Source organism: Hibiscus syriacus, unplaced genomic scaffold (genome assembly GCF_006381635.1).
Source record: "Hibiscus syriacus cultivar Baekdansim isolate YM2019G1 unplaced genomic scaffold, ASM638163v2 tig00110020_pilon, whole genome shotgun sequence".
Lineage (NCBI taxonomy): Eukaryota > Viridiplantae > Streptophyta > Magnoliopsida > Malvales > Malvaceae > Hibiscus > Hibiscus syriacus.
Window position 1 is genome coordinate 1,856,348 of NW_024062568.1, and position 24,062 is coordinate 1,880,409.

General features: G+C 36.7%; 2 protein-coding genes across 2 annotated transcripts; one reads left to right on the plus strand and one right to left on the minus strand.

Annotated features, from left to right (window-relative positions):
• The first annotated feature begins 1,051 nt into the window (after positions 1–1,051).
• On the plus strand, positions 1,052–13,562 carry LOC120213200 (glycosyltransferase BC10-like). The gene is made up of 2 exons (XM_039211339.1): positions 1,052–2,353; positions 13,349–13,562. Exon 1 carries the CDS (start codon positions 1,241–1,243, stop codon positions 2,336–2,338), a length of 1,098 nt encoding a protein of 365 aa, XP_039067270.1. The 5' UTR covers positions 1,052–1,240; the 3' UTR covers positions 2,339–2,353; positions 13,349–13,562.
• Positions 13,563–14,885: 1,323 nt separating this feature from the next.
• Positions 14,886–23,810, minus strand: LOC120213199 (ribosome biogenesis protein BMS1 homolog). Its single transcript, XM_039211338.1, is given in 20 exon segments — positions 14,886–15,290; positions 15,395–15,598; positions 15,681–15,919; positions 15,922–15,949; positions 16,224–16,336; positions 16,339–16,432; positions 16,864–17,103; positions 17,602–17,820; positions 17,899–17,995; positions 18,293–18,642; positions 18,778–18,980; positions 19,464–19,599; positions 19,786–20,240; positions 20,324–20,561; positions 21,580–21,790; positions 21,902–22,092; positions 22,228–22,346; positions 22,466–22,556; positions 23,355–23,501; positions 23,595–23,810. Coding segments are annotated over 20 exon segments (3,675 nt in total). The 5' UTR covers positions 23,730–23,810; the 3' UTR covers positions 14,886–15,125.
• Positions 23,811–24,062: the final 252 nt, after the last annotated feature.

Consider the following 24,062-nt stretch of genomic DNA (forward strand, 5'->3'; position numbering starts at 1 on the left):
AGAAACTCAATAAAGTAACACACTTCAGTCGGGGAACCATTTTCAACACTAAAATTGCTTCAAATTCCATCTTACTTGGTAGCAAAACAAAAACTCGTCGCACTTCATGAAAATAAATCTCCTTTGTTTCCCATACTCAAGTCTAATTACCAGACATTGAGTATAAACTGATGTGTGAGTTAGGGAGGACAATGTCAATCTCGTGTTTAGACTGAGTCAAGTGAGAGTTAACGAGTTTATCAAACTCAAAATTTTGGGTTCCCTTTGTTTTTTTTTTTTTTTTTTATATTAAAGGATCAAATTTTCAATCCCAATAATAAGGAGATTCATTAGAACGAAAATAAACATATAACTCATATTGATTATATTCGAATAAAGAAAGATACAGATTGCATATAATAAGTTAGAAGAATAAAAATATATTTTGGATATTTAAAAAGATATTTTTTAGAAATCTAATCCAATGAAGCAAAAAATAACGATGAAAAAATTACTTTAAGAGCATCGCTCAAGAAGTTATCAGAGTTTAAAAAACTCAATTAAACAAGAAAAAAGAAAAATAGAATAGTTGTTCGATTGTGATAGTAATCAAAATAAGTTGTCGAAACGATGTATAAGTGATAATAGATGACAACAATTAGAATTTGAGGAAAAAGAAAATCCATTTTAAAATAAAGAATATAAAATAAAATAAAAGTTAAAATAATAAGAAGAGTATTAGTGATAATGTGTGTCAATATACTCAAAATTAGTAATGAAAAGATGCATCCACGTTATCGTATTATTTGAATTTTAATGATTCAAAATCTATATATTAAAGTAAAATTAAAATTTAATGTTAAAATTGAAGTAATTAAAAATTCGATTATGAGAATATCTTTATCGAGAGACTTATCACTAAAGATAGATATAATTAGTGATTTGATATAGCTATAAGTTAGGTTTTGGTGCCAAAATCAAAGATAGAGAGGGTTTAAGGAGAATTACCGACAAGACAATCTTACTTGTTGCGTTTCTGGTTGTTGAAGCTAAGAACCCTATAGGAATACATAATCTGATCATCGCCATGAGATGTGCATTTCATCATCGCTCTTCCTTCTTTACCAAATTATTCTAAAATCACAATGCCTTAGATCTTCCCTCTCCTTTGTTGTTGTATGTATAAAATCCACACCAAAAATCAAGTTTCAGTTGCTTCCACTGCCATTGATTTGAGTTTGAGAAATTCCCAAAGCATAAAATGTTTCCATCTTCGTCGTCTCCGATTGTTTACGGTTTGACCCTTTTTCTCCCTCTCTTCCTTCTCTTCATTTTCGCCCCTCAAATCCTTCCTCTCAGATACAACCGGCAACCCTCCCTTATCTCACCCCAAGATGAACTCGACGATCTCCGCCTCTTCAACGAAGCTGTCTCTAAGGCCACCGCCACCTCTCGCGGCGGTTCTCCCAAGACTTCCCATCTGGGTACCATCAACCCCAAGCCCAAAATCGCTTTCCTTTTCCTCACGAACTCCGATCTCGTCTTTGCTCCTTTGTGGCAACGCTTCTTTGAATCGCCATCAAACGACGATCTCTTCAATGTCTACATCCATGTCGACCCTTCCACTAAGATCTCAACCCCGGAGTGGTTTATAAAAGCCAACTTCATCCCGGCGAAAACCACCGCACGCGCCTCTCCGACGCTTATATCCGCGGCCCGGAGACTTCTAGCTAATGCCATCATCGATGATCCGTTCAATTTGTACTTCGCACTGGTATCCCAACACTGTATCCCACTCCATTCCTTTAAGTTCATTTACACTTCCCTTTTAGGAAACCCTTCATCCGCATCCAAAGCGTTTTTGACCCAACGTTCTCATACAAGCTACATCGAGATTTTATCTGAAGCCCGGTATTTGTACAAGCGGTACGTTGCTCGAGGCTACGGCGTGATGCTGCCGGAGGTACCGTTTGAGAAATTCAGGGTCGGATCTCAGTTCTTCGTGCTGGCCAAACGCCATGCTCTGCTTGTTTTGAAAGACAATAGATTGTGGAGGAAATTCAAGCTCCCTTGTTTGTATTCAGATTCCTGCTTCCCTGAAGAACATTATTTCCCTACATTGTTATCAATGGTGGATCCAAAAGGAAGCAGCCATTACACATTGATGAGAGTTAATTGGACCGACAGTGTCAATGGTCATCCACACACGTACCATTCACCGGAGATTTCCCCGGAACTTATACACACGTTGAGGAAGTCATCAACTTCGAGTTATTCGTATTTTTTTGCTCGGAAATTCTCCCCGGATTGCTTGAAACCGTTGATGGAGATGACCAAGGATGTTGTTTTCAGAGATTGAGCTGAATTTGGTAAGCTTCTTAACCAATTCATGCAAAGAGATGTTCTCTATTTGACTGAGTTAACTCGTTTGAGAGTCCTAGTGTAGTGATTTGTAAACAAGTCCCATGATTTCAGGGTATAATTGCAAATTGGGAGTTAGTAAAGTCCAACTTAGGAAAATAAACACTTTTTTCTTCATGGCATCATCGTCATGATAATGATTTTAATTTAGATGAACTGATTACCTATCTGTAAATTTGGTTTGGTTTGGTATTAATCAGCATATAATTTGGCCAAATTTGTCTATATGTAACATATAATCTCTTTAATTTGGTATATTTTGATAATCTACTTTTATAATTTGTTATTTTATAGATCCAAATTGATAACATTGTATCTTTTCACATAATTTGGTCATACAATCAATATACAAGAAAATCTAGTTAATCATATCCAATTAAATTATAACTCCCTTTTTTCTAAAAAAAAAATTAAATTATAACTTTTTATGTCACTCGAAAGTTATTCTCCCTAGAGGTTTTTTGTTCGGGTTTATATGCATTGTCAATAGGTTAAGAAAATTCTGAACATATACTATCTTGTAATCACCTTAAACTATTCAAAGAAAAATCATGTCTTCACTTTAACTGCCACAGTTGACATTATTGTCGATTTAAATATACTAATGACATTATAAATCTAAAATACTAAGTACTAGGGCATTGAATTGTTACTTTTGAAATAAATTCGAATAAGGATAAAAGTAACTTTTAATCTTTGAATTTGATAATTTTTCTCAACTTGATATCTGAATTTTTTTTTTTTGGTTTGTCTTAGTTACTGAACTCGAAATTGTTTCACTTTATTAGAACTAAAAATGGAATTTGTTGCCAATGTTGATAAAAAGTCCAAGGACCAACTTTGATAATAGTTGTCAAATTCAGGGACTAAAATATATTTTACCCCTTTTCCAAAACTTTAATTTATTCACAAGTTTCAAGTACAATGGTCAATCTAAGTAGGCACACACAAAGACAAGTTGTCAGTTGTCTTTAACCCTAAAGAGAGTTTAATATATATTTTTTTAGAGAAAATCGCCTCAGTGACCAAAAAAAAGTTATAATATACGATTTTAACCAACTTTTTTTGGATTTGCCAAAATGACCAACAAAATCGCAACGCGAAATAAAAATCGCAACGCGATCCCCAGAATCGCAAATCAGTTTCCAGAATCGCAACGCGATTCTTGAAAATCGCGATGCGATAGTACAAATTCGCATTGCGATTTTCCATAATCGCAACGCGAATATGAAAATCGCAACGCGAACACATAAATCGCAACGCGTATCCGTAAATCGCAACGTGTATCCGTAAATCGCAACGCGTATGGGTAAATCGCAATGCGTATCCGTATATCGCAACGCGTATCCGTAAATCGCAACGCGTATCCGTAAACCGCAACGTGTATCCGTAAATCGCAACGCGTATCCGTAAATCGCAATGCGTATCCGTAAATCGCAACGCGTATCCGTAAATCGCAACGATAATCCGTAAATCGCAACGCGTATCCGTAAATCGCAACGATAATCCGTAAATCGCAACGAGAATCTGTAAATCGCAACGATAATCCGTAAATCGCAACGAGAATCTGTAAATCACAACACTGAAATTTTGGGTATATAACACTGAAATCATAAACTAAATCCCTAAATCGCAACTCATTCCATCTCCATCTATCACTCTCTCCGGCGACATCCGTTCCTATATCCAACGACATCCTTCCCCATCCGGCAACAGGTCTTAGTTTCGCATCTCGTTTGTTTAGTTACAACCATGAAATCATCTAATGTTGATCATGTTTGGATAGATTTGTGTTTTGGAGGGTCATGGGATAATGTTAATGGTGTTTTACAATATATGCCTTTACCCATAAATCTTCAACTAAAATTGTCTTTACAAAAGTTAACTTATGAAACTCTAATGCTACGTGTTTCAAATAAATTGAATTTAGAGCCCCTAAGTGGATTTAGGCTATCTTATCAGAGAAATGGTAAAGTTTATTTGTTAACCGACAATGAAGATGTTGAACGATTCATTGCTTACATTAGTGTTTCACAAGATGATGTTACATTGTATGTTGTTGAACCTAGAAGTAGTATTGTTGGGTCAGTAGCGGGTAGTAATCAACTAAGTTTTTCTCAAAACCCACAACCTTTCTCTAATCCAAATCCCAATCAACTTTCAGCACCAAATTCCGGTTTTCGTATTGACCAGTTAGACGATGATGAGCCAACAGAAAAAATTGTGAGTACTAGTCAGTATTCGAAATTTGGTCTTGGTCAATATCCGGACTTTGATATTGGTCAATACACGGATTTTGATGATGTTTCAGAAGAAGAAACAGACCATGCGTGTAATGATATTGATATTGGTCAATACCCGAATTTTGATGATGAAACAGCCGTTGCCGAAGAATGTAATGTTGATGATAATGAGGAGGAAGTTACGACTGTGAATGAACATGTTGAACATCCATTCTGTAATTCATATAATCCTGAAGAAGAAAAAGAAGAAGAAAAAGTCCCCGAAGAAAAGAAAATGCCACGGGCGTATAACTGGAATATGCCAGAATTACTTCAGATACCGGAAGAAGAGTTGATAAAGAAAGCAGTTGATTGTTACACAAAAGTTATTCGTATCAAGAAAGATGATTGTTTTGATACAAAGGAAGACTTGAAGATAGCTTTATATACGAAATGTGTGGAAGATGGCTATCAACTAAAAGTTAACAAATCAAGCAAAGATCGTTTCGAACAAGGTGTATGATTGACAAAAACTGTACGTGGCGTATGATTGCAAAGAGAATAAAAGATTGCAAAATGTTTCAAGTTAGGACTTTTATTGATAAACATACATGTTCAAGAACCCAAGTTTTTCCTCACCATAGACATGCAAACAAAAAGGTGTTGGGTGGTTTTCTGGCTGAGTTAATGTTTTTGAATGGCAGGGTATATCGGGGACATGAAATTATGACTGACATGAATGCTCGGTTCAAGATTAGTATATCATATTCTCAAGCTTGGAGAGCCAAATGTTATGCCTTGGAATTGTTGAGGGGGTCGCCAGAAGCATCGTTTGCCCAACTGCCGGCTTATTGTCACAATTTAAAGCTGAAAAATCCTGGGTCGGTAACTCATATCAAAACAGATAGAGATGGACGCTTTGAGTTGCTGTTTATCGCCATTGGTGCTACGGTTAGTAAATCAATATAATTTTGTTGACTCATTTTTGTTAGTTACATGCATTTCACATTTAAATGATTATATTTCTTGTGTATATTATTTTGTAGATTCGTTCGTTTATTACTTGCATGCGCCCAGTTATTATAGTTGACGGAGCACATTTGAAAGGTCGATACCTTGGAGTAAACTTATTAGCAGTAGCCATGGATGCTAACAATGGGATATTGCCAATAGCTTACGGGGTTGGCAAATCTGAAACCTCTGATTCATGGACATGGTTTATGGGGCATCTTAGGGATTGCATAGGTCCTATTAGCAATCTGACAATCATATCCGATAGGGCAAACTCAATTGACAACGCTGTTAGAAGGTGTTTCCCAGATGCTTTTCATGGACTTTGTGGTGTTCATTTGTATAGAAATCTAAAATCAAGGTCTGCTGGTATAAAAAGCACAAATGGACATACTGGAAGGCTGTAAAAGCTTATCGGGAAGTGGATTTCAATAAGCATATAAATTGTTTAAGACGTGTTTTGCCTCAGTGTGCTCAAACACTAGAAGATGTCGGGTTTGAAAGATGGTCAAGAGTACATCAACTTGGAGCAAGATATGGTTTCATGACGTCTAATAGTGCAGAATCAATCAACGCTCTAAGTCGTCATTCCCGGAAATTACCCATTACTATGTTAATGGAGTTTTTCGAGCCTCTATTCAACAGTGGTACTACAAGAAAAGAACCATGCAGGTATTATTTCTTTGAATTCGTAACTTATCATATTTATATATTTTACTAAGTATTGTTTATTTAAATTTACAGGAACATTGGAACATCGTGTTACACCATGGACTGAAAAAAGATAACGAAACGTGTTGTGAAGTCAACGTCATGGAGAGTTGAACCATGTTCAAACACTTTGTTTCAAGTACTGGATAATAACTTAAATGGGCTAGTCGATCTAAATGCAAAGACGTGTAGTTGTATGAAATGGCAAACATCTGGTTATCCGTGTGGCCATGTTATAAAAGTTGCTCTTCATTTAAACCAAGATGATTCAAGCGCATACGCTATGGATTGCTACACTACAGAAGTTTATCGACAGACTTATGCCGAGATTGTCTACCCTATTCCACATCCTTCTGAGTGGGACATACCAGATGACTTACAAACAGTTTTGCCACCAGCCATGGACAGAAGGCTACCTGGCCGACCAAAAAGTCACGATCGTATACCGTCTAAGGGTGAAGAGAAGAAGAGATCGACATGTAGTCGGTGCAAGGAAAGTGGTCATACAAGGTTGACATGTGGATCACCAGTGCCATCAAAATCATCTTTTCCTCTACCAAAATATGGATCCTCATCAAATCCAAAGCTCATATGGTGTGAACTTTGTATTATGTAAACGTTGTTATTCAGTTGTATTATGTAAACGTTTTAACATTTAACATTTTATGTGTATTATGTAAACGTTGCCATCAAAAGCTCATATGCAAACGTTGTATTATGTGGATTTTATGTGTGAACTTTTAACATTTTCAGTTGAATTAATGACTCAGGCCAACCATTTTGACTTAACCAACTCTTGTTATTCAGTTGTTATCACTATTAGGCATGCATTTGACTATCGCAACACGGAAAATACAATCGCAACGCGAAATGAAAATCCCAACATGAAAATCGCAATGCGGAAATGAAAATCGCAACGAGAGAATCGCAATGCGAAATGAAAATCGCAATGCGAAATGAAAATCGCAACGAGAGAATCGCAATGCGAAATGAAAATCACAATGCGAAATGAAAATCGCAACGAGAGAATCGCAATGCGAAATGAAAATCGCAATGCGAAATTAAAATCGCAATACGAAATGAAAATCGCAATGCGAAATGAAAATCGCAATGCGAAATGAAAATCGCAACGAAAGAATCGCAATGCGAAATGAAATCGCAATGCGAAATGAAATCGCAACGAGATAATCGCAATGCGAAATTATAAACGCATTGCGATTTTCATTTCCGCATTGCGATTTTCATTTCGCATTGCGATTCTCTCGTTGCGATTTTCATTTCGCATTGCGATAGTCATTTTTGCCTTCAACATAATGCAGATTGAAATCAACAAAATAAACCATTACATTTCAATCAATTAAACAAGCACAAATAAGAATTATGTTCGCATCAATTACACAAATCAACTTTTACAAATCATCTTTTACAAATCAATTAAACAATCAAAAATTGAATCAACTTTTACAAATCAATTAAACAATCAAAAACAATCAATTAAACTATTGAATCAACTTTTGCAGCTCGACATCATTTTCACGCAGTTCACTTCTGAGATTAACCTGCAGAAACCAAACATTTGTTCAAACAACACTTTCTACGCAAATTATTGAATTCTAATTACTTAACCAAACATTTTCATTTATAAGTATATAAACTTACCAATTGTTTATGGACATTTTTATAACGCGGATGCAGGTAGGCAGCGTCTCGTATATATCGATTTAGCCATATAATGCCGAAACCACAAGCCTACTGCAGCTTTATCTCTATCGGTGGGAGGTAGATACTTGATGCTTCCCGTCGTCAAACGCTCCAACGCCAAGCATACGAGAGGACCACAATCTCCTCTGGCTCCGCTCGTTTGTTGTGGCGCGGTCTCGTCTCTAATAACTGTAATATTGAGCTTCTTTGGCTTCTTGTTTCCAGAACGAGTCCAATAATTGATCGCATCCAAGAATTTAGCCAAATGAGAGCTCCATCCCTTAATAACATCTCTTAAATCAGCCAATGATATGTAATTTATCATGCTGTCATACACTATTGTCTTAAGGGATGGGAGCTGAAGCTCGACGAGAATCCAATGTTTACGTTCCAAAACAGGGATAAACACCTGCAATCATAAGTAATAATTCATTCATTTGCGCACTTATTTCATATAACCTTTAAACTCAATCTAAAATAAATACTAACCTTATCGACCTCCCACCATGCAGGATAAAGTTTAGCTTGTCCATTGCCCAAATCAAATGATTCATCTCGTGCATTCTTCAAGTGAACGGCGTGAAAAGACGTCGGCATTATTGTATATCGTATATTTTATTTTTCTTAAGTTTTCTTATTATTAGAAGACGTGTCACCCACGCATCGATATGCTGTTTTACAAAAAAAGACATATATTAGTGACTTACATAAATTTAAAAAAAAATTAATCAAATTGAAATATAAGAAAAATATAAGACTTACCCCCCCATCGAAATAGCCATTGTCTTCGACCCCTAATAATACGCCCCACCAAGGCCGTTCAAGCAACAAAAAGATATCATCGGTGAGCTTGCATATGTCAGTGAAACACCCCTTGCTCCGCTCATGTAGATAAAAATCAACTGCGGTCTTAGCCCAAAGGGTGTTATCCAAAATTGTGTCCGGTAGTTGTTCCCTCTCCTCTTCAGATACCGGTATGGTACTGGCCGGTAACTCATACGAGAGCCAACTCTCATCCATCATGTCCGGAACCGGTGGGGGTTTCTCAATACTTCGATATATTACCCCATGTGAATCGGGCTCTGGAATGGTGGGAGGGACCTCTTCAACGATGACAGTTGCCTCTTGAACGGTGGGAGGGGACTCTCGAGGAATGATATGGGGGGCCTCTTCAACGATAGGAGTGGACTCTTGAGGGATGACAGGCGAGTCGGGCTTCTTCTTGCGGTGTCTTCGCACTATTGGGGTGTACGGAGACTTAATAGCACGTGCACGCTGTCTGATGCGTGAACTCCGTCGTGCAAGCATAACCCGACGTAAAGCATCCACTCTATCGGGCCGCTAAATAATTAAATACAAAAATCAGTAAATAAACAGACATGATATTTAAACAGTGAAAACAAAGACAAATATGTTTCAAACTTGCATTGTATTCACCCAAGTCATTATTCTATCATAGTTCACAAAATGCATCAGATAACAAAGAAAAATATGTTTCAAACTAATACCCTGAAGTTAGTATTTGTCTTTGATTTGTCTATTGGTTGAAGTAATGCAATCCATTCAAGTTTCAATTTGCAGAAGAAGAAATAGTTTACTTTCGCAACACGAAACTTAAAATCGCAACGCGAAACCAAAATCGCAACGCGAAATGAAAATCGCAACGACAGAATCGCAACGCGAAATGAAAATCGCAACGAAAGAATCGCAACGCGAAATGAAAATCGCAATGCGATTTTGGTTTCGCGTTGCGATCTTGTCGTTGCGATTTTGGTTTCGCGTTGCGATTCTGTCGTTGCGATTTTCATTTCGCGTTGCGATTTTGGTTTCGCGTTGCGATTTTAAGTTTCGTGTTGCGAAAGTAAACTATTTCTTCTTCTGCAAATTGAAACTTGAATGGATAAATTTACTTTCAACCAAAAGACAAAACAAAGACAAATACTATTTCACAGTGTTAAAGAATACACAGTTTAGCAGAATTGGCAGCAACCGAACAAATTTACTTTCAACCAAAAGACAAAACAAAGACAAATACTATTTCACAGTGTTAAAGAATACACAGTTTAGCAGAATTGGCAGCAACCGAACAAATTTACTTTCAACCAAAAGACAAAACAAAGACAAATATATTTCACAGTGTTAAAGAATACACAGTTTAGCAGAATTGGCAGCAACCGAACAAATTTACTTTCAACCAAAAGACAAAACAAAGACAAATACTATTTCACAGTGTTAAAGAATACACAGTTTAGCAGAATTGGCAGCAACCGAATAAATTTACTAAGCAATCTAAGTGAAATGGCTAATCTAAGTGAAATTACGAGTAAATTTATCATTAAGTTAAATATGGAAAATCTTAAACTTACCTCGTTGCGTAGAGTATGAACCTCATTCTGCAACGATACTATCATCTCACGTAGAGCGGCAACCTCACCACGTAAAGTTGACACCTCCACACGCCATGCACCATCGTTATCGCGTAGAGTACCGATCTCCTCACGCAAGGCATTGACCTCATCACGTAACTCCCTTGACTCATCCCGTTGAGGTGGAGAACAGGGAGATAGGAGTCGTGGCATCTTTGCCGGTCGCCTATCATGAGGTGATGGTGGAGAAGAGGCTCGATGATGTGACGGGATAGGTGATGGCTCTCGTTCTAGAGGTGTATAGTCGTCACGATCGGGTGATGGCTCTAGGTGAGGTGATGGCTCTCGAATTGGAGGAAGTGGATGCTGCTCATCATCCGTGCCATCAAAAAAACTCTGACTAGCTTGCCACCAATCAGTGGCAAGCTCTTCCTCCGTGGGTGACAGTCTTTGTAATGGAATGTTGGCCTCCTAAAATATAAAAACTCAAACAAAGTTAAACGTCTACTATTAATAACTTGTTTATATATTATATGAAAGTATTTGTGTTAACTTACATTATTTATTGTGGCATATGGTATTAAGTCTTCCCAATCCAACAGAGTTTTCCTCTTCCAGGAAATAGCCCTGGGAATATCATTTGACGTTTTTATTGCATATGTACGCATGCTGGGGAAAGCCTCGAATATCCAAATCTACAACAATATAATAACAAAATTAGTAATTGTTAAATAATTAATTATAATTTTAGAAACATTATATAGAAATTCTTACCTTAAAGGCCCAAACAAAGCCTGACAATGTGTATTTGGACCCATCGCCCCGCAAACTTTTGCGGTCATCAAAGGCAGACGACAACTTAGTCCAGGTAGCTTTCCATATATACGAACCCCACGGAAACAGATTCCATGCATTCAGGTCCTCTACCAATATTATTAGCTCCCGATGAATAGGTTGTCTGGCCTCTCTGCCTAAAAAGCCGGCATACACAAGTAGTAGAAGGCATACTCGGACAACATCGACGTCTTCCATCCGAGTGAAACCAGCTTTCTTATTAAATAATTTCTTCAGGTCGTCGACATGTAGGTTCGGCTTCTCCATTGACTCATCCGGAAAAACCCGGATAACCATGATGGGCGGGCGATATGACGAGTGTACCGGCCTACATCATCGTGTCCGAATCGTAGACCAGTGATTAAGCAGAACTCCTTCCGCCCAAAGCAAGTATACGCTGGTGGAAAATGAAACCATATCTCTTCCTCACCACGTTGTATACTGTCGGGTAGATTTGATGTCATGGTCTGAAGCCACAAATGGGTCAAATTAGCATCTCCACCCGGATGCTGTACTCTCAGCCATGGCCCGAAGCAGGTTTCCTCAAACAATTGTCTTTGAGCAGGTGAAAGCTTCTTTGCAATTGTAGTGGCCAGGCTGACTTTATTTCTCAAGGTCAATTGAGCCGAAAAAAATTTCTACAAAAACAATAAACATACCAAGTTAGATATACCAAAAACTACACTGTGAAGATATACCAAAAACAATAAACATAAAAAGTAGTAGTTTATTCTTGAAACTAAAATTTGCAACACTGTTTTGTCTTTTGGTTGAAATGAAAATCGCAACGAGAGAATCGCAACGCGAAATGAAAATCGCAACGAGAGAATCGCAACGCGAAATGAAAATCGCAATGCGATTTTGGTTTCGCGTTGCGATTCTCTCGTTGCGATTTCCATTTCGCGTTGCGATTCTCTCGTTGCGACAGTCATTCTCTCGTTGCGATTTTCATTTATCTCGTTGCGACTCTTCTGCAAATTGAAACTTGAATGGATTGCATTACTTCAACCAAAAGACAGAACAAAGACAAAGACAAATACTAACTTGAAAATCGCAACGAGAGAATAGCAACGCGAAATGAAAATCGCAACGACAGAATCGTAACGCGAAATGAAATCTAAGTGAAATGGTTAATCTATTATTGAAATGACCAGTAAACTTATCATCAGTTTCAATATGAGAAACCTACAATAATGCAAACATTTCAAAATAAAAATAATTAAAAAAACTAACCCTCGGAGGTTGATTTTCCATTTCTGAATATTGTGAGGGATTTCTGACCGTGAATGGTTGTGAGGGATTTCGCCGGAGATGGGGACGGAAATCTTCGGAGATGGGGACGGATTTCTTCGCCGTAGAGAGTGAGAGATGGAGATGGGACTGAGTTGTGATTTTAGGTTTTAGGTTATGAGTTGCGATTACGGGATTTTGTCTTAATATTCTTTTTGTAATTTGAAAATAAAATACGCGTAGCGATTATAATGGCGCTTTAAATATCGCGTTGCGATTTACGGATACGCGTTGCGATTTTATGTATTATCGTTGCGATTTACGGATACGCGTTGCGATATACGGATACGCATTGCGATTTACCCATACGCGTTGCGATTTACGGATACACGTTGCGATTTACGGATACGCGTTGCGATTTATGTGTTCGCGTTGCGATTTTTCATATTCGCGTTGCGATTTTGGAAAATCGCAATGCGAATTTGTACTATCGCATCGCGATTTTCAAGAATCGCGTTGCGATTCTGGAAACTGATTTGCGATTCTGGGGATCGCGTTGCGATTTTTATTTCGCGTTGCGATTTTGTTGGTCATTTTGGCAAATCCAAAAAAAGTTGGTTAAAATCGTATATTATAACTTTTTTTTGGTCACTGAGGCGATTTTCTCTAAGTTATATTTTTGTATTATTGTATATTGGGGGGTTGTATCTTTACAATTTTTTATTAGTATTAGTTCAGTATGAAGAAAATGATGTTCACATGAATCAAAGCCTGATTAAAAAAAATTAGAAAAATAACAAAATAAGATATTGATGATGTCTTGTGATTGGTCTCAGCAGGTCAAGTGGATGAACATGCAAAGGCATTGGGGTTTGAGAAACAATGGCTGTGGTCTTCTTTTGTACATAAATTGTATGTGTGTGTTTTTTTATTTCTTAAAAAGGGAATTAAACTGGGAAATGTGGCAAAGAATTAGAGAGGTAGTGGAGAGAAGCAAAGAGAGGTTTGAAGCATTTATGTTCAATACTTTGCTTTCTTTGATTTTGAGGTGTTGTGCAGTTGAATGAAGATCTCTCTGATTTGCCCATTTTCTCCCTTACACGCAGGCAATTCTTCCTATGTTGTAATTACATGCTTGAGAGTTTTGAATAGAATTTCTCACTTTTATATTGATTATTTTTTTTAAATTTAATCAATGAATTTTAGACGTTGAATTTTTTTTATATGATTTATTTTTATATTTTTTATTAAGTAGAAAGGTATTATAATATTAAGATAAATATCAAGATTTGAACTCATACAAGGTGAGATAATATTGTTCTTATTGTCCACTTTATCACCATTTTTAACATCAACCACCATTGCATCCACTGGAACATCAGCAAATCGATATCACTTATACCTATCAAGTTCGCCACTGAACCAACAAGCAAACTAACCACCCACAACTTGAACCATCCCACCACTAAATCGACCATCAACCCTAACTTGAAAGTTCAAAAATCTATCACTGTCTTCATATGATCCCTAAACCCTAACCTATTATCATACCTTTCAACTTGAAATCAATATGCTTCCCCATTTCAACTTGAACTAACATTATACCACACCCATTAAACCATAACTAACCTGGCACCTTTTGCCCCAATCAAGTAAAAGTCCTCACTTGTAAAAGAAAAGTTAGAAAAAAAAAGGGAAGAGAAAGAGAGAAAAAGCTTTTGGTTTTTTTCATTTCTAACAATCGGAGTATTGTTTCTTCGATCATAATAATACAAGGTTCCCTCGATAAGGAAAATGACATATTTCAAGCACACTATGATCTAACGATTAAAATGATAACTAAGATAAAAACAAAGATCGACCTTACAGTGAGATTTCATGGCTTCTGAAAGATTTATGGTGAAATATAATAAGAAGGAAAGAGGAAAACAATAGAAAATCCTTGGTACATGATTTAACTGTCAAAAGTCATTGGAGAATGACGATTTCACACGAGACTAAAAACACCTGATTTGTAGAATTTGGAGTGTTTATCGGTTAATTGAACATCAAATTCATGTTTAGGAGAGTGAAACAAATTTGATGATAAAATTTAAGACTTACTGGTTGTCGTTGGATGACGATCGATGATGGTTGGTCCTGATGAGTGATTTCCATCATCAGTTTTGCTTTGCAAGCACGTCTGTAAACTGTTTCAGCATTATTTAGTAGGCAATTTCATATTGTGAAATCGTTATTCTCCAATGACCTTTCAATTCTATGATACTGTTTTCTTCTTCATTGTTCATTCCCATTATAGTTGTCAGTTGTGAAGTCCGTGAACAATGAAATGTCGAATGAAGTCGGACTTCATTTGACGTTTCATATTGTAGCTGAAATAGTGTGATTTGTAAACACGAAATCCTATTAGAAAACATTTTGAAGCTGAAATTGAAAACAAATATCCAAGTTTTTGACAAAATTTGTTGCGCAATGCTAACTTACAAACAAAGTCTCACATGCGCTGCTGTGCCCAACTTGCCCCCAAGGCATAACAGCAAAAGACATACAACACACCTGAATTAAAGATCAAATTTAGACCGATGGAGCAGATAAAATCGACCTCCTTCACCAAATGTTATATCCAATATACATGCAAAAATGTATATCGTCAGCCTTCGACATGCCTGCGCATCTTTTTCTTTAGTTTGTCCTGCTCCCGGTATCTCTCTTGCCGTTCTTCTCTCCGGCGCTTTCTTAAAACCTGCTCCTCCTTTGCTCTTTGAGCTTCGACTTCTTTTCGTTTTTGCTCCTCCTTCAGCTTCCGCTTCTTCATCTGCAGATTTAAACCGATTTACATCAACAAATGGCTTATTTGAAATTCAAAGGTTGGAAAAACAAATTATAAAAATGGGGCCTGCAGTCTCTATAACCACAAACCTTGTCATTCCTAATCAATTGAAGGTGTTGAACAAGAGCGTGGACTTTTCGTTCGTGAGGCTCCATCACAACAGCTCTTCTATCTTCAAGAAGTGGCCGTTTCCGATGAGGTATGTTCTTGGGCTTTGATTCAAACGGAAGATCTGCCTGTAATGCCTTGGGGATCACCAGGGGATTGAACTTCCTTGGCTTTCTCTCAATTGGCTGTAAAAACACATATACAAATACGCACTATAAAAACAGTAAACATAACGAAATAGTAATAAATCCAAATAAACAAGAAAACCTTGTAGAGGGAATCCTTGTTAACAGGGACAGCAAGATTGTGTTCTCTCCTCAATTCTGCAACAGTTTTCATTCCTTGCCAGGTCTTTTCACGAGGTTGCAACGAGGTAGTTAAAGGGTTATAAAACTGAGGAACTTCAACTTGAGTCCATGCTCGCAAAAACACGATGTCACTCATCAAAATCCGATCCTCAAAGGTGCACCTTGCAATTCCTTCCCTAGGTTGCCCTCCCTTCTTTTGGGTCGATTACCAATCTCTTCCTTTGCTGCCTGAGAATATAAAGTGTCATCAGTTTTTCACAGGTATTTCCTTACGCAGGAGATGGATTTATTTGAATTGTGTTAAGACAACAGAAATTGATTTAATTATGATCATGCCAAAGCAAGATCCTGAGTGGGATTCTTAAGGATGCATATTCTCCACATTTTACCGATTATCTTTAGGGTAATCACAATTACAGATGACTAGTTCATGCTGGTTTACTTGTCTGATGACAGAGTTGTATGAACCACAAGATTCTCAATGTCCATGAACACACATTACCTTTTTCACCTGCCCACGTATCCCACTGACTGTTCGAATTGCTGCACCTTCAAACCGAGCTACTTCAAGATCTGAAGTGAACATATCTTTAATGAGAGCTGTTTTCTTGAATATTTACAGGGGTGCCCAACTAGCTTGATTTTTTTCACTATCCGGGCTGCATGGTTGAACTCAAGTATGTACGCCGTTGCAATGATGCGAAATCCTGCCTGGCATGCCAAAGAAAAGCTGCTTGATGAGTAGCTATAGTACTTGAGCAACAACACTAAGGAAAACAGAATAAAGCAACAAGGGTTTGGGTTTTTAAGGTAAATTTAAAAACCAAATCAAAAAGAAAAAGATAAGACAGTCCGATTGTTTACCATCCATTGCCATCCCTTAGATTAATGATTTGATTTCCATATGATACTGATTAGAGATTCATACAGTTTTAATATCAGAAAGGTTGTTTGTTAGGAAGACTAAACGCGTACAATTCCCACGCAATTCAATGACAACGAAACTATCTAAAGAAGACAGTACTGGAGGATTGCATAAGAGTAAAAATATATTGGTTATGCAATAGCCAAATATTTTATCTATGATTTCACATGCGATTTATGAGAAGAAAAAAGCATAGTATCGAGATTTCACATGTGACCTGATTGTTAGATAAACTCTGAACAGCCAGCACTCCAGTCTTTGGCGGGGCAAGAGGGCCCCAAAACATTGCAAGGCAGTGCATATGTTCTGGAGTATACTTGAGCATCCGATGTCTTCCATTATGATCCTCAATGGCATAAACAGGAGTGGTCTGGTACCGTCTCCATCCAATTGAAACAATTATTGGATCTCTAGTCTTCAGCACTTTCTTGTGCCATCTGTGTCGTTTCAATCTAGTCTAGAAGAAAAAGAAAAACTCTTAGAATGTTCAACAGTATAGAATAAAAAAAACATCAGAATTATAATAGAGATGCTCTGCTAATAAGAATGCATTGTAGATATTGCTACCAATTTGTTTTTCATAACTATTAATTTATCAACTAAATATAAATGCTAAATCTTGCCAAGTTCTATGGTTTCACAACATTCTTTTACTTCAAATCTGGGTTTTCTTATTGAATACTGTTTACTTCTAAACTCTAGTACCAGATGACAGAAAATAGGACCACCGCAAGCTCAAGACAACCAGTAAGGGTTAAAACCACTTAAATATTAGAACTCCCGTTCAAATATAAACCCAGAATAAACAAGCGAAAAAATGAACCTGATACATGGAAAATAAAAAAGGGGACACAAACAAATAAAGCTCAACAGTTTTCTTTCATATGGAGAGGAAAGCAGCCTGCTGTTCAGCAGTGCAATAGCACAATATTAATAAAATGAAGCATGTTCTAACCTGCATGTATCCAACATTTTCCTCACCAAGACCAATTCCTCCAACCAAAATGGGATGGCTGGGATCAAAATACTCTACCATCTCAAAAGGAACATCATGAAACTCCAATCTTAGATACATCCCTGTGCGGAATCCCTCAATTTCTAATCGGGTAGTCTCATCAAGATCCTCGAGTTCTGCTATATTAATTTGCTTCTGGAGTTCAATCTCTTCTTTCAACTGGAAGAACCAAGAAAGATTTATGACTTAAACCTAATATTAGACTATATTTCAGATTAAAAGAAATGTGTAGTCTACCTTGTCATAATAACCACTGTCATTTTCTTGATTGCGGTGAAAATTTCCCCCATGTTGTTTATCAGTTTCCTCTTCTGGTGCTTCAGATCCATCATAAGTAATAAAAGTTAAGGATACAAAGCCAACACAGTTTTCGCCGATACATCCCATACAAACAGAAATCAAAAGCAAACTGTTCATTGAAAGAATAAAAAAGATGCAGTCCAGATAAATGAAGTGGAAGTAACAATCTTGAGCATGGATGAGAAAATACAGACAGCAACAACAGGAGAATGTACCACATTCACCCCACTGCCATTTTACCAGAGCATTAACAGGAAGAGATGATCCCAATAGGCAGAAAATAAGAATATAAAGTGCAACACTCAAAGTAGTTTAGCTAACAAAAGGATATTGAGAATCAAATTTTGCACGGAGAGCTAGCTTTTTTAACCTCCGCTCCTCAATTGCATGATCATCTTCCTTTAGGATTTCACCATCACTAGAATCATCTTCCTTATGACTTCCGAATTTCTCACCAGTTTCTAGATCTTCAAAGTCACCATCCTTATCATCTTCTTCTTCAGTTCTAGCTTCTGACATTCGATTCCTGAGGGCACCCTTAGACCAATCACCAGTGGTGAAACGATCACGAACACTCTCATATACTTCTTCCTCTTTCCAGTTCTTAAGTTCTGAAAAATTAGTGGATTTGGAACAGTCCTCAGTGTTGATGTTCCCACCATCTAATCCTTCTTTCAAATTCTACAATAGTAAAAAATAATATTGGAGTTTACAAAAAATGAGAACAAATATGATGATCAATGGGAATGCACACTCAAATTGCAACTCTTCTGAAATTGTATATAAGTTATGCAACATATAACATCCAGGACACACCTTTTCCTTTTGTCCTTTTGGCTTAAAAAATTCATCTTCGTCACTTTCTTCATTCTCAGAATCATCCTGCACTTCGTTAACAGAAGCATTTGATGTCGATGCAGATTTCCCATATACAAGTTGCATTAGATTTATATTCTGTTTCTTAGATGCCCTTTCCACCAATGATGCTCTCCACTTTGATATGTTTCCCATGCCACCTTCTAGAAGGACAATATGAAAATTGCATTTAGAAGTAAAAGAAGATGGAAGAAAATATCAAACATAATGATTAACCGCGTTAGAAATTAAACAACTGAAAGAGACTCTATCTAGAGATGTCATGGGCTGGGTCCTATCAAATATGACATTTGAAAAGCTGTGTGAGCCAGGAAAACAAGTTTTTTATTAGTATTTTTATATTTTTGAATCAAAAAATAAACAAGTTCTTATTTACCAGTAAAACAATTTCAGGCCCAGCATGGCTCAGGCATAAATTTAAGCCCATGACTGGCCCAAGCAGGCTGAGATAATGAGCCTGGCCTTGGGTGTATAGGCCTACCCTTGGACAGCTATATATGTAGTCAAAATACATAACAGTGCTTTATACATAACATAATTTGTACCAGCACACGGCTTATAGTATACTGTCTACCAGTGAGAGAGCATACATGTAGAATCAAAATATACATAACTATGAACAGTACCCGCAGACTTCAGATCCTCATTGTAACTATCTGAAAACTCTGAACCCGAACATGACTCGGCATCTTCATTGCTTCCGCCATCGTCCTCTTCGTCGTGATCATCATATTTGTCATCTTCATTCTCTTCATCTGTACCCTGCAGTAAAGTTAGTTTAAGAAAATAAGGTTTTCCCACCAATAATACCTTAATAACACACATTGGAGAGAACAAGGGGGGGAAAGGATGTGATTTCATGACTCTTCCACCTACCTGGTGTAAAAAGAAAAAGAAAAAAAAACTTGAGTTCTTTGAAAACAAGCAAAAAGAATCATCATTAAATACCTTGAGATTACTATGATCAATGCCATCTCCAAAGATTGCTTTTCTCCTTTTTCTACCACTATGAAATTCAACCTGTTCCTTAACTCGACCCAATCGCTCTGATGCATCAGCATTTCCATCATCAAAATTCCTACCTTCACTTTTCTGCATTGCATCTTCTTCAACACCTTCATCTTGGTCTGAAGACTTTGAATCATCCAGATCACTATCAGCACTTTCTTCATCAAACTCACTATCATCTTCTTCTCCATCAGACTGGTATCGTTCGAAAGGCTCTATGTCACGAATTAGCTTTGCAGCTTCATCAGAATCCGTTTTGTGACCTTCAGCTTCCAACAAGTTATTAAGATTCTGACTAAAAAGGGAAATTGTACTCTTTTCCAACTTCTCATCAATTGGGTTCTTTATATTCTGAAGTGATTTCACCAAGGCCTCACCAACATCCCATTTATTTCCTGACAACAGAAAGAAATCAGTGAGATACTATAAGATGCCTTCAACAACAGGGAGAAAATTTAACATGAAAGAGATTATAAACCTTTATGTGTTGTTCCCCCCATTTCATCCACTTTAGAATACTGAACAAAGTGGTCATTAATGTTTATGTAGACCGCGTCTTTGTCATACAAGAGATCCCCAAGTCCAGACATGGGGGCATAAAAAAGTTTCTCTTTGTCACGCAGTCCCTTCTTTTTTGCAGCTGATGGTAGAGGGCAAGGATCAGATAGGCCTGTAACACCAGCTAAGCTAAAGTCGCCAACACCAGCAATATGCATCTGATCACAAATTTTATGCGAAGCTTAAGTCATTTCTTGGATTGGATATAACAATAAATCATTTTAAAAATAAAAATAAAACAAAAACATCAAATTTATTAATGAGAATATAGATAGTGGACACTACTACTAAATGGAGCAAATAAATGAAAACAAGTAAAACAGCTAGATTGCCATCCATGCAAAATGTTGACTTTAAAAGATTTAACCAGGATCAAACTCATCCTGAGAGTTTCACCATGGTGTGTGTGCATGGGGGGTTTTCAGCAAATTTTTGAAGTACTTGAAACTTTTGCACTATTTGAAGATTAACAAATATCAGAACTAAGTATTAGGATAATTATTCACCTGAATTAGATTTCACCCCAAAAAGCACATAAAATTCATAAATCAACATACCAGTTGTTGTGGACATAATTTAAAAAATATTGATTTTCACACCAATCAGTTTACATGACATGTAACCCAAAAAAATAGAACAAAGAAATAAAGAAAACAACAACAAATCAGTGAACACTACTCAACATGAGCACATTGGAAGCTCAAACTCGTATTGTTGACTAAAGAAATGGGTTAATAACAAATTATCCAAAAGAAAATAAATGTTTGACTGGTCATTATCAAGATAGGGATATCCCTAGTGAACCAATCTTGGGAGTATAGCATGATGCATTTTTTTTTAAACATCAAGTTCATCAACTATGGTGATGATGCTTTCGCTCATGGGAAACTTGATACTGATATGAGGCCACTTCAACCAAGTTAGTGAGGATCCAAAGCTATTCTAGCAACATGTTATATATTTACCGGATATCCATACACAAATTACATGCTAAGAAACCATATGGTTATTCTAATAAAAATGGTAAAGGCTGGGGAATGTGCAATCTCAAGATTTAGGACATAATGGCAATAGAAGATGCCATCTTCACAGGTAAAAGCTTTTAATCTTTAAAAATACCCAACAATTTAAGAAGCAGCATAGTGATGACTGTTAGAAAAGATTCATAGGGCATACCTTAGTTCCCTTTTTCAAATTACAGCCTCGCAAATAACCATAAAGTGTAACATTTCTATCGCATTTATTATTTATTTGCACCCTCTCGGGATGAGTAACATCTTCAAAGCGATCAACCAAGATATACGGATGAGAGGTCCTCCATGATAAAGGAGGGAACTTCATAACAGATATAAATCTGGCAAGATTGTGAATTTCTCGCTTTGGATACCTGTTAGATAAGTCGGAGAAGCAAAAATAAATCACAATTAAACTTATTAAAGCTGCCATTGAATTTCACCAGTGAGTGTAGTCAAAATAGAATCTTAGGTAGGACACTTACTTCCCATGAATGAGACCAGATAAATAAAATAATTTAGCTCCATCATATATTTCTGTCCAGAAACGATGTTTGAGACGCTGTTTCGTTTTTTTCAGTTTCTTTACGTCCTTAAACTTATCAAGGTGAGTAAGAACCCCCATCACCTTCGGAAAACCATGAACTTGCAATATGTTAAGGAATTCAAATGTTTCCTACAAGATACCAAAAAAGTAGTTAAAAATATTAGAAAAACTCATAGATAACTCATCAAGATATTCTAGCAGTGGATTGTCATCTTCTAAAAGTTCAAGCAATGGAAAGCATATCAAATATATTCAATAACTCACCATTTCAAAGCCAAAACTTCCGTCAATAAGAAGCAATGCTAGATCAGCAAACTTTGCAGCATCAATCATGCCATTGATATCATTTGGACACTCAACAAACTGCAGACGCCGCTGCTTGCCTAACAAATTCAACAAATTCGATATCAAACAACAAGCAACTTAACTACTTTTTCTAATCCAGATGAAAAGTAAATGTATATAAATATATAAAACTACTACAATTTAGGGAAACACCAACCTGATACTATTGTTATTGGTCCTCGAACCTCAGGTAAATTATGCTTTGTGTAATGCTTTACAAGAGTCTTAATTAAAAGAGACTTCCCAACCTGCAATAAAGTAAAACTTTCAACAATTATTAACCATATAATCATAGAAAAAGACTTCGAGGTGATACCACCTAGAGTTGATTGCACACAACCGCACAGAAAATCACTGAGTTTGCAAACATCTGAAAGTAGGCATGGAATAGCATTGGGAACAAAGAATTTCCAATATTTTCTAGGCTGCAGGTCTATATTCAGGGTTCTCTACTTGATAACCTTAAAGACCAATAATTTCAAATTCAGCATTTTAAATCTAATCTATGATGCTATTTCTTACAAATTCCATCAATATTAATAGAAAATTCTTCCTCACCACCACCCAACTCTCTCTTTCCAAAGTTTCTTCACTGTATAAAACGTATTCAAAAGTGAGAAATGCCATACTTATATCAAAGCTCCTTACAAAACAATGAAATAAACTCCTCTGTACAGTAAAATCCCGTCAAAGTGAAAGATAAAAAGAGGAAATTAGGACATCCTCAAGTTTTAGTTTTCACACCAAAATTAGGTTAAACAGCTCTATTTCTTCTTCATCAACAGTTTTCAATGACATAGATGTTTCATTGGTCCAGGATGTTAGCAAAACACTTTAAATGCCCTTATAATTTTCATTTACACTCTATGTAATAGGCAGCTCTTGAACAGCCTAGTTCTTATAAGGACATACCAATTTATATATCCTAAAAGGAGAACTAAATTCAAAAACTCCGATGTTCCAAACAAAATATCATCAATTACTTTTCCTTTGATTCCAGAAAATCATGACAATAATAAAGAGCAATCCTGGCAGTAAGACATTACCTGAGGGGGGCCCTGCACCACGACCACAAATGGAGGCAGTTCGCTATAGGAACGATCCATAACAGGAAGATGAAGCCTACGCTGTTCTTTCTCAACAGCACGTGATTGCAATCGCTTCGCTTTTGCATTGGAACGAAAGGCAAACGCCTAATATAAAAATCAATTTCAAAAAGGAAAAAAAAGTCTTAAATTATTAGCTCAATCAAAAGTGCAAACTCATAGAGAGAGAGAGAGAGGAACCTTAGGGTTTTGCTGCTTCTGATCCGAGTTTTGATTCTTGTTTTTGTCTTTAGCTTTCTTTTTTGCAGAGGCGCCCGATTGGCGAGAACGGTGAGCCCTGTGCGACTGCTCGCTGGCGCCGCTATCCATGGCCATGGCGGCTTCTTGGGGAAGAGAAAAGGGAGTGGCAGTGATCTGCAACCACTAATGTTGTTAATGGGACAGATGAGGAAAAACAAGCAACTCCAGCTCTTATGAGGGTTTTAGCTGGGGTTCGCGGACTTTTATTCTGGGTTTTGCTAAGTAGGTTAATTTACCACTCGTATTGTTCTATAAATTTTCAATTATCTAATACCAATAATAAATAGTTTTAGTAAAATATTTTTAATTATTAAATTATAAAAGAGTAAATTTATGATAACTATTTATTTATATCTTATTTAATTGTTTATGTGCATTTTTAATAATACTTAAATGAGTTAATTATAT

Bases quoted from the DNA above. Each gene is read 5' to 3' on its own strand.
- LOC120213200 (XM_039211339.1), top strand. From the start codon at position 1,241: ATGTTTCCATCTTCGTCGTCTCCGATTGTTTACGGTTTGACCCTTTTT.